The sequence below is a fragment of the Agelaius tricolor genome, unplaced genomic scaffold (genome assembly GCF_023055355.1).
Source record: "Agelaius tricolor isolate 1412-34295 unplaced genomic scaffold, bAgeTri1.0.p SCAF_19, whole genome shotgun sequence".
Lineage (NCBI taxonomy): Eukaryota > Metazoa > Chordata > Aves > Passeriformes > Icteridae > Agelaius > Agelaius tricolor.
Window position 1 is genome coordinate 10,127,975 of NW_027269279.1, and position 10,934 is coordinate 10,138,908.

Below are 10,934 nucleotides of genomic sequence, written 5' to 3' on the forward strand. Positions count from 1 at the left end.
AATAGGCATTGAATATTTTTGGCCTAGGTGGTAAGGTAAAACATAGAGGTGGCTGTTGCTGATTTTAGAAGAAACTGATATTGGAGCTAAGTACCTTTGATGTTTTCCTCCTTAGAGCACCTTTTCCTGGAATGCAAGGACAGGTGCTACTAGGTCTGGGCCAAATCTGTACGTTCATCACTGAAGTTTTCTTTAGAGCTGTTAGTTCTAGCTGGGTATGTTGAGCCTCTTAATTTTCTTTGTTCTCATGCTTTACATCTCATCAATAAACAAAACTTTAGAAACAAATCTGTAAGTATTTAAAAGTAAATTTGTTCTCCATCCCACAGCACTAAGTATTCAGACCTTTCTGGAAGGTTACCTGCTGCTGTCAGTTACTGACTTGCATAAAAAGACTCCTATAACTACCATAAATAAATGTTGTAACAATTTTATACCAGTACCGTTATAGTTCTGCTTAATTCATGTATTCTGTCATCAGCTGCAAATCATCCAAATACACAAATGTGCAGTTGTACAGAACCATTTGTGAGTGCAACCTACCAAGAAAAGTAGCCTTAACATGCTCTCAAGCCATGTTGACAGGATGCTCTAAAGCCCTTCCAAATCTAATTTTAAGAATCTATTACCAAAAAGAAAAGGAACCAGCATCTTACTACCACAAAGATTTTGTGACTCTTCCATCTATCCTGTCTCACAGATGTCTGAGTTCTGGAAGCAGAAATCTCATTTTCAGTCAGTACCTTACTGTAAAACAGAGAATTGCTTCATGTATCTTCTTGCTGTTGCAGAGATACAGTTAATGAGCTTGCAGCCTATGTTTATGTTAATAATGGGGCAGGATCCCAATGTGACTGACCATAGGCACGATTTTCTTTATTGCTACAAATATTAACTTCTAATATACTCATAAAAATGCACAATTCCCCAGAGACATTGAACAAAAGAATCAGTTAAAAGCAATAAATAAGAAACTTAGGTTGATACAGAAGTAGGGCAGTCCTGAGTGCCCTTTAGGGGCAGAATGGCTGCCCTTGCACTATTGACTGGAAGGGCTCACACTGAACTGTGAACTCTGCAGCTTGTTCCCAGGAGCTTTATCACAGCCTTTGTCATGCACTGACCTTGCAAAGGACGTCAGCAGAGCTCCACCATCACAGGGCCAAGGCTGCACAACAGGAAGGGACAGTGTCTGACTCCTGCAGGATGAGGGTTAGCACAGTGTAAACTGCCAGTTCATTTTCCTTAGGAAGTAAAGTAACTACAGTTTACACTTGCTTCAAGAACTTCTTGGTGGTGTGGTTTTATTGTTCTTTTTTTTAAAGCCACCTTTACCTATGAATAATGCAGCAAGGGTATGAAGCTTTTCTTTTCTCCATGAGAAAGATCTAGTAAAAGCATAACTTTGATCTGTCAGATCTATATAAAAGAGAACTAGCCAACTACCTGCTATGTCAGCAACTACACACCAAAATCCTTCAGTGAATAACAGAATCAATAGCAAAAGGAAACAAGATCTAATCTGTGAGGTGCCTCTCAATATTAATGAACAATAAACATTTGAGCAGGGTACTGAGCTGCCCATATTGCCCTTCAAACCAGCTCACTGGAAATCTGAAGAACTCATCCTACCCTGATGTGCAAAAAAACCCCAAAATACACCAACTTCAGTAATTCTGTTTTCCCAGGTGAATAAGTGCAGTCTTGTACAGAAGAAAGAGAAGCCATGCCCAATTACAGCTAAGCAAAACATCTGCAAAGTGTTCTTTGAAGAACCACATTCACTTCTTAGGAACTGCTTCAAAGTAGTAAGTAGAACTTCAGCCAGAAGCACTGTCTTAATTATGTGTCATACTTCCAAGGAGGTCACATAACCATTGCAAGGATATAGAAGTTTAGTTGCAGAGAACTTTAGAAGTAATCAAACCAGCAATCCAGACAGAAAAGGTGCTTTTATCATCATAAATATAAATGGAGTTTTTTGACATCCACAGAGTAGTGGCATGACTGCATTATCTTTAGGATACAGGTCTAGAATTTGGAAACAGAAATAACCTCCTCACCATTAGGAAGGAAATAAAGGTTTATGAATGGTCCTAACCAGGCAGGGGGGAGGGGACACAACCCAAACCTCTGGGTTTTCCTGCATGTCCCCCCTAACCCCTCCCTTTGTGCCCAGGTGGAGCCCGAGCCATTCTACACCATGTGCACACAGGACACCTGTGACTCCCCGGCCTTGGGGGCTGCCTGCAGCTTAGCAGCAGCTTTTGTTCATTTGTGCAACCGGAATTTTGTCCCTGTGGAAATCCCTCCACAGTGGTAAGTGTCATTTCTTTTACCACCCTGAATATTCTGACTGCATTGCTCCAGTACTTACATGTCTGTGACGCAAGAACACACGAGAAAATAAAACTAATTACCTGATTTCTTACCCATTAAGGAACGGACCAGTATTTGCAGATGGGTTTGTTGGCCATAAAATAAAAGCCTAGAATAAGAACACTCACTGTAAGTGCATCACATCACACTCCCAACACACTGAAACAATGTTGGGTGTCAGTATCTGCCTGAGCTGTTCAGGTCACTCAGCTCTTAAGCAGTGGATGATCAGGACATTTCTGGGCAGTGTCTTGTAGGCAGCAAGTGGTTTTAGCTCCAGCAGTTACAAAAACTCTTCAACATATAAATATGAAATACTGAGACAAATTTTGTTAAATCTGAGTTGACAGAATATTCAGTTGAAAATAAAGTTTTAGAATAGCTTGATAGCTGAATGATTGCAGTCAGTGTGTGCTGCTAGTTTGCCTTATCCCATTTCTGAGGAAAAGGATTGGAATGAAGGTGGACCACAAGCTCAGTTAATGAGAACATGCAAATAAAGAAGCAAAATACATTGGGGACGTACACATGAATCACCATACTGAAGACAAGAAATACTTTTTATCTATTTAGCTTATTTTATATATCCAGTTTTGGACACCATGTTTTACTTAAATTGTGAACCAGTTGAGAACAGTCCTGGGGAAAAAATTGAAGGGTTGAGGAAAGACATGAGTTAAATCTCTAAACATGTAAACACTCTAAAGAGAAGGAAGTTGAACAGACCAAACTAAGGGAGAATTAGGTTTGACACAGTGAAAGAGTCTGGTTGGGTTACTCACACACAATAACTGATAACCAGCAACAGTCATGACAGCAAAACAGAAAGTGGCTGTCAGCAGAAACAACCTCTGCACTATTTCCTAGAAATTCATGCTTGTCAAGGATCTTCCACTGAAATAGCTGAACTACTCAGCCCTCATAAACTTTAGAAATAATGCTGCCCTTTTCCTCCTAAATGTGAATTTATCAAACATGAGACAACCTTACATCTCTATTTCGGTTTAGCAATCTAAGATAAAACCGCATCTAAAATGCTGGAGTACTTTCCCCACAGTGTTTTGATGTCATAAATATATCTGATGCTATTTTCCCTTCAGAGATTTTTTTTGTATTTCACTGTAATGAGAGCTTGCATTACATGTGATTTGTACTTACTTATCACTTACCTGGAGTTCATCTCTTCTTCGTTTCAGCTCCAGCCAGTTCTGAATGGCAGATAGCAGCCCTGAAGATGGAAGAACCCTTTCAGCACCCAAACCAGAACAGTTATTTTAGGCAGACAAGCTAGAGGCAAGAACTGGGAGAGAACAGTAGAAGTGTGAATGCATTAGTGTTAACTGTGAATATAGTGAAGTATATATGGTATAAAAGGAAAGATTTCCACCCAGAACCCCTGAGGGCAAGAGGAATTATTTCAGTATATTGACAAGAAACTATAATCAACGAGAAGAAATCTGACAGGAAAGTATCAGTTACTTTAAAAAAATTCTCCCATTCAGTGGCAAAATTGCCTCTCCACAAGCCTTGAACCATAGCACAAATACACTGAAAAGCTGAGAAAAGCTCTCTTCCAGCTCAGATTAGTACAAGTGGACTACTTTGTAAAAGTAGCATCATCAGCTTAGAATCAGCAGAGATGCTGACTTCTTTTTTCTCCAGAAATGAAACTCCACTGTTCAGCAGTTCTGGAGAAAGTTATCTATCTTTTCCAGGGAAGTGCTCCAACACACAAGAAGGCTAAGATAGAAATAAGATGGGTAAATAATGGAAAGCAGTTAATATTTTTTTCATTTTTATGCTGGTTGATTTTTCTCTCATTTAACAGTGTGTACATTAATAAGAAACAGCCTTCTTGGTTTCTGTGCACCAGTTTCACATTTTCCCTTTGTGTCTTTAGAAACCCCTTGGCAGCAGTCAGTTGATGTGTTGGGAAAAGGTGACCAATATCTACCCTACCCATGAAGTAACCTTAGGGTGTTATTGCTGCTGGTGTGTGAGTGTCTCACACATGATGAATCCCTTTCTGTGTTGTAGGGCACTTGATTTAAAAATTGCATCACCTTTCTCCACACAGTGCCTGGAATGCAGCTTTTCCTTGGTGAAAGGTAACGCCGCAAATGCAATGTTTGCATAATATGCAAACATTGAAATAATGGTGTTTGGTACTATGACATCATGCTAATAAACATTTGACTGCTTATTTTTACGCTGGAGTACATTTTTATTGATTATTTGTAACAACAAAGTTGCACTGACCTCTGCAGAGAGTTGGCAGTGGCTGGGTTTGGCTCACAGAAAAAGCAAGCAGCTGCCTCTTATCTCGTGTGTGCTGCTTGCAGCTGCACTCGCTTTCTGAACACCTACTCTCTAGCTTGGTACAAATGAAAACATGATTCCTACACCAGTCAGGAAAAAATCCTGCAATTTTTAGGATTCCCACACACATCAGATGCTAGAAATCAAATCTTCCTCTGTAATAATTTTATACCTGCACCCTTGTAAAAAGCCAAAATAGTAATAAATATTTCTGGAAGCTACAGAATATTTATACCAGTTACTGATTAAAAAAAACACATAATTTTCTCCCCAGTCACTGAATGTCACTTCACCCCCCCAGCTAAGCACAGCAAGAATCTCTGAAAAATGTCCTGTGGTGACAGTTTCAGAAACAAAAAAAAATATCAGCAAGTAGAGGAAAAGATTGAGAAAAGCTCAGTCAGCAATACAGAAATACAGGAATTTAACTCAATGCTAACTGCTGATAACAACACTGAGCTGGCTGCAGACACCAGATCTCTAAAAGCTGCATATAATTTATCACTGGTAATAAAGAAGCCATTTAACTACCAATAAACATTTTTAACTGCAGCCATGTCACTCAGTCCAGTTGTTTGGTATCTCTGAGCTGTTCCTAGGTTCTCCACATGCACAGTTCCTGTCTAGATACTCTTCAGAGTCAGGAACTTGTACAGGCCCTGGACACATCTCAAACCCTGAAGATCAGCAGGAGCCAGACCCAGCCCACTCCAACCCTAGAGCCACAGGCCAGCTGGAAACCCTGCTGACCCCTGGGCTGGGCTGGACTCCCTGCTGACCCCTGGGCTGGGCTGGACACCCCAGTGACCCCTGGGCTGGGCTGGACTCCCTGCTGACCCAGGGCACTTGCCTGCACACAGGGCATGTATGAGACACCACCGGAACTGAGCAGGGCTAACAGAGCCACCAGCAGGGGTGAGAGAAGAAGAAAAGAAAAAAAAACCTCCAAAAGACCCCACACTTAAATGAAGTGTTCAGGTCATGTTCATAATTGGAGTTTAGCACTGATTTATAGCTGTCATGAATAAAACCTTATCTCCATGTTTCTGCACTGGCAGCTGTGCCTCTCCTCCCTGACTCTGCTGTTAATGCAAAGGCAAGGGCTCTGTCACACCTGTTCACCAAATACCTGCCACAAACACAGCAGTGTCACAGGCCATGAGGTTCTTCAACTGTGTAAACCTTTTCATGAACCACTAAAACCATCCATCCAGACTGTTTTTAAGTATGCCTTATTTGCTGCATGGTAATGTCTCACCTGGGGAATTAAAAAATGGAGCCCACACATCACCCTCCTGCCTAACAGAGGAGAGAGAGATGGCAGCCCCTATCAGCAAACACAACAGCAGAGACAGGGGGTTGGGGAAGCCCCTTCAAGGCGTCCCTGGAGGGAGGGACAGCAGTGTCTGGGCAGGGCAGTGTGCCAGCTCCACACCAAACAGCCCTCGGGCCAACTGAGACACCTTTGTGATTTCTCATGGATGAGAACCTCTGGAGAAGAATCACCTTGGAAAGGTTTGACTGAAGCATTTATCAGATCAATCCATCAGCTTCAGTACCTCAAAACTGGCTTTTATCTCTGCACTAGGCCTGGCTTTACCAGGAGTAACCTTTCAGTAGATAACCACTGGCAACACTGCACATTATTGAACACCTTGACTGAAGTAATCCAAACTATGCACTGCATAGCTCAGGGGTCTCCCACCACACCACACCCAGGAATTCTGCCTGTAACTGCTGCTGTGAGAGCACTTTGAACACACCTGCCCACAGCAGCTGTCCCTGCAGAGCACACACAGCTTCAGTGCTGCTTCCCAGTGCAGCTTTAGTGCTTACAACTCACCTCCAAGATGTTCTTCATAGACAACCCCACAATCTATAAAGGTCACAGAATTTCTGCATATTACACCAACCCCAAAACAGATGTAACAAGAGCTCAGCTTTGACCTCCTCCTCAACACAGGGCTACAGAAGCCCCTTATCCTGTAACTCCTCAGTTACATATTCTGCTATGTAACAACAACAAAAATCACAAGCTCGTGTTCTAACTGCAGAATTTGAGACACAAGGTGAGGAAAAGGGAGAATTCCCAGTACCCAGTACAGCCCCACAATGCCTTACCCAGAAGCAAGGCCCTTCAGTCCAGCCTTAAAACAGCCACCATCAGCCTCTCATTAGGTGAAGTACAACAGAGCTGGGAGTCAAAGCAATCTCCAGCAGCCTATTGGTTTAGAAATACAACACTCACCCTGCCTAAAAGTGTCTTTTGCTTTGAACTCCTAGGAAAATAATTTTTAATATGAACTAGTTACCAGCCAATATGGCAGTCACATGAATTATTTCTAAAGGCTACAGCACTCCACAAACAGATTTTTTCCAGAATTACAAACAAGAAATAAACCCAGACTGCCAAAAGTCTTTATCTTTGTATGTCTTGGCATTTCATCAACCGGATCTCAAAAGCACAGGACTTCCACTATGCAACTGCCTGTGATGTGGTCTGGTTTGGAACACCAAACTCAACACTGGAATTGCACTCTGAAATCCAGTCCTTAGTCTGCAAAGAACTCAAATCTTTAAAGGGTGCTAGTTAGTTTCCACATGTTTTGAAAACCTAGTCTCATAATTAAAAAATTTAATTACTACCATTTGATTTTCATCTTAAATTGTAAAGCATTCAATCAGAGAGGCTCTTCTCTTCCAATATGCATTCCTAATTAACATAACTCTATTGCTGGACAATACAGTCCCCAGTCACAAAGCCATTGCACACAGATATTGCAATGCATTTTAAATTCTCTTTAGACAAGATGGAAAATAAAGAGTAGTAACATTTCTACCTTTTAAGTTTCTTAATGTGATTTCATAGTTTGATTTTTTCAGAAAAGGAATTATAAGAATAGAATATAATTTAGAATTATTTAAACAATTAAAAATAGCATACAGTGGAAGAAAAAAACCTTCAAAAAGAAAAATGCATTTAGGGACAGAACACTTGTTTCTGGAGGTAAAAAGTATTTACATCTTGCACCTGAAGAGCCTATTCCAAGGAATCCAGCATCACATCTTTTCATTAACTTCACTTCACTGGAACAGAGGGGTCATTACCACTTTCAGTATTTCAGAAACTAGAGAGGTATTTTAAGTACAAGACACTGCTAATTGTTACCAAGAGACACCTGTCTTACAAGCAGTTTACAACCATAGTGATTACTGAAATAGAAAACAGGTGAAAACAATTATTTCCAAGCACAGCCTAAATGGATTGAAACACATTTTGCCTTGATGCCAGGTACTGAGTTCACTCTGCTAACAGGAGTCCTGTGCAGCCCTTGCTGCCATGAACACCCTGCTGTAGAACAGCTGCCTCAACACGAGCCCCCCCAAACAGCAGCTAACACACACACAGAAACAAACATTGGCTTTTTAATAGCATGGACATCTTAATCAAAACATCCAATAGGCACTGCTCAAATATGTTGGTATGAAAACACTGGGAGACGTGAACTGTGATTATTGTCAGATAAGCATTGGTCCCTACGCTTCACTGAGCCCAACTTCTCACTTTGGTTTACTCCAGGAGTGGCTACACAGAATAGTCCAATGTTCTACACCAAAAAGCAAAAGAAAACAAATTTCCAGTTCTTTTAGGCAGAAAGTAAAAGTATTAGGGGATGACTCTGTGCAAATCCTCCACTTCAAGGTTCCACATATTCTTATGAATAGGGTTTTCAGAGAGATCTGTCATCTTTATTGCTCGAAGAATGGGCTCGGGACTGCAGGACCGCACCACACCCATCACCATTACATACTTCCCTAAAAAACATTAAATATAAGTAAGCATTAACAATAAATGTAAGTAAGCATTAAATGTAATTAACCTTTGTATTATCATTTAAATTCATAAACCAAATTACTTAAAGCCAAGTAAACAGTGCAAATTGAAGATGCTGATACTTGTATGAAAACTCAATGGATGAAGATTGCTTAGAACTAAATTTCAGAAAAAGGCTTCATTATCTGTACAGTCACTTCTACGGCATATTTAACTACATTTCCACATACAGTAAGAGCTAAACACAAAGTTGTCCTGCTGTGTGAGTCGACTGAGGATAGATGAGAAGGCTGAAGTTTTAAGCAATGGGCCTTTTTTGTACTACAATTTCTGCAATACTGTAGACCAACACTTCTCCATTTGAACTGGCAGTTCTGATGAAGGGAAGAGAAGGAAAATAAAGCAAGAAAGTGAAAAAAATAGGAGAAGAAATCTCTCTCCTTGTTCAGGGCCTCCTGCAGGGGGCCAGGCACGGCCGCGGGGCCTGGCCGGGCGAAGGGGATGAGCCGAACCACGTTAGAGCGGGGGTCCCCCCGCCCGCGGTACCTGCGCTGAGGCACGGCCGGCCCTGCGGCACCTGCTCCACGCCCAGCACGGTGAAGGCGCCGCTGCCGTCCTGCAGGCGGGCCGTGCCGCCTTCGGTGCCACGCTGCACCTCCAGCACGGTGCCCTGCATCCACACGGCCCGCAGGGACAGCGGTGCCCGGCCCGCCGCCGCCCGCCGCAGCTCCCAGGTGCCGCCCGCGCCGCGCTCCGCCCGCCGCAGCTGCGCTGCCAGCACCTTCACCGGCGGGCCCGGCGGGCCCAGCGCCGCCCCGGCCATGCTGAGGGCGCCTGAGGGCGCGCAGCCGCTGAGGGCGGGAAGCGCGCGGGCCGACCCGCCCCTGAGCGGCGGCAGCGCTGCAGCTGCGCAACGGCCTGCGCGGAACGGGAGCTGCCGGGCGGGGCGGGCGGCCCACGCACGGCGGGGCTGGGAGCGTGCGGAGCGCAGGGGTGCCCCCGCTGGCTCACCCGTCCCGTCGGTGCGGAGCGCAGGGGGTGCCCCCGCTGGTTCCCCCGTCCCGTCACTGCGGAGCGCAGGCGGAGCCCCCGCTGCTTTACCCGTCCCGTCGGTGCAGAGCGCAGGCGGTGCCCCCGCTGGTTCACCCGTCCCGTCGCCCTCGGCTGCACCGTGTGCCAGCCCCCCGAGCCACCACCCCTCACCTGGATCAGCCCAGAGCCTGACTGGCCGTCATTTCACCTGGTTTCAGTTCAGGAGCGGCCCCTTTCGTGCAAAAGACAGGGTGAGCTGTGCTCGGTGCTCTGGTTCGAGCCGAGGGTGCCGCTGAGCGCTGCCCCTGGCCCCTGCCGGAGCCAGCCCGGCTCCCCCCCTGCTTAGCGGCACCCGGACACGGTGCTCACTTGCGAGTTGATGGAGCTCCGGTTTCGTGAGAAAACAGGAAAATGCACATGCTGATTTTCCCAGGGATGCTCTTCTGGCGAAATCCGGAGCATAATGCACTGAAACCATGGGCAGTTTTAATATGGGAGACTTGAATTCCAAATCTTTAACCAATTTATATACTGTCTGTTTATATTACCGACAGGCTAGTTCACTTTGCTGTAGTCTGGTATTCTTGAAATGTTATGTTTTCTTTTGGGTGGGTGGGTTGATATTTCATTTAGAAAATAAGCCAAGAAATAAGTTAATGAAACAGGAGGATGGAGCAAAGACAAGAATCAGGAAAACCAAAGGCATGGGTTAATTACTTTCACAAGTCCTATTACCTACAAAAGTGCAGAATGGGTAAAAATACACTGATTGCAATCATTCTTCTTTAGAAGAGCTTTTGTTCTCCATTAAAATAGGCAGTTACTTTATTTTAAAAATCTGTTTTTTCCTGAGTAGCAAAATACATCAAAAGACCTTTTTACCTACTCACCCATCATGTTGTGAATTATTTATTCAGGTTTTTTTTTTCCAAATATATTTTCTGTTTGGAGACATTCTGTAAATGGGACCGTATTCTTTTTATAGTGTAAGGAAGCAGTTAATTTTTTGTTACCACTTACAGTAAGAATAAAACATAATATTGGTAATAACAATAAAAACACTGACATCTAAGCACAATACAGAACCATGTAATCTGGCAATCAAATCATATAGCTTACAGGAATAGAAAGACATTAGATGGTTACTGTATATGAATGCACAATTTGAGCAAGGCTCACAGGAGAATATTTGTAATTTATGCCCTTAAGCTGCAGTCACTGGACAGCATCAATATTTAGTTTCACATAAAAAAAATCAATTGTGCCAAATATTGATAAAAGTATTGTATTCCTATTTGTTACTGCATAATAGGAGTGTCTAATGCTTATTAAGCCATTAAATCTACAGATCAAGTCAAGACCCCTACAA

At 43.2% G+C, this 10,934-nt stretch overlaps 2 protein-coding genes across 2 annotated transcripts in view; one reads left to right on the forward strand and one right to left on the reverse strand.

Annotated features, from left to right (window-relative positions):
* The window catches only part of LOC139598375 (uncharacterized), a 73,531-nt gene extending 69,254 nt beyond the window's left edge, over positions 1 to 4,277 (forward strand). The window contains exons 67-69 of the mRNA XM_071444696.1: positions 1,689 to 1,808; positions 2,180 to 2,319; positions 3,576 to 4,277. Of these exons, the coding sequence (XP_071300797.1) occupies positions 1,689 to 1,808; positions 2,180 to 2,319; positions 3,576 to 3,591 (276 nt within the window). The 3' untranslated portion in view covers positions 3,592 to 4,277. The remainder of the gene's footprint in view (positions 1 to 1,688; positions 1,809 to 2,179; positions 2,320 to 3,575) is intronic.
* A 3,828-nt stretch (positions 4,278 to 8,105) lies between these two features.
* RMI2 (RecQ mediated genome instability 2) lies at positions 8,106 to 9,502 on the reverse strand. The gene is made up of 2 exons (XM_071444232.1): positions 9,080 to 9,502; positions 8,106 to 8,514 (listed from the first exon to the last, which is right to left on the reverse strand). Exons 1-2 carry the CDS (start codon positions 9,354 to 9,356, stop codon positions 8,366 to 8,368), a joined length of 426 nt encoding a protein of 141 aa, XP_071300333.1. The 5' UTR covers positions 9,357 to 9,502; the 3' UTR covers positions 8,106 to 8,365.
* Between the last annotated feature and the right edge of the window lie 1,432 nt (positions 9,503 to 10,934).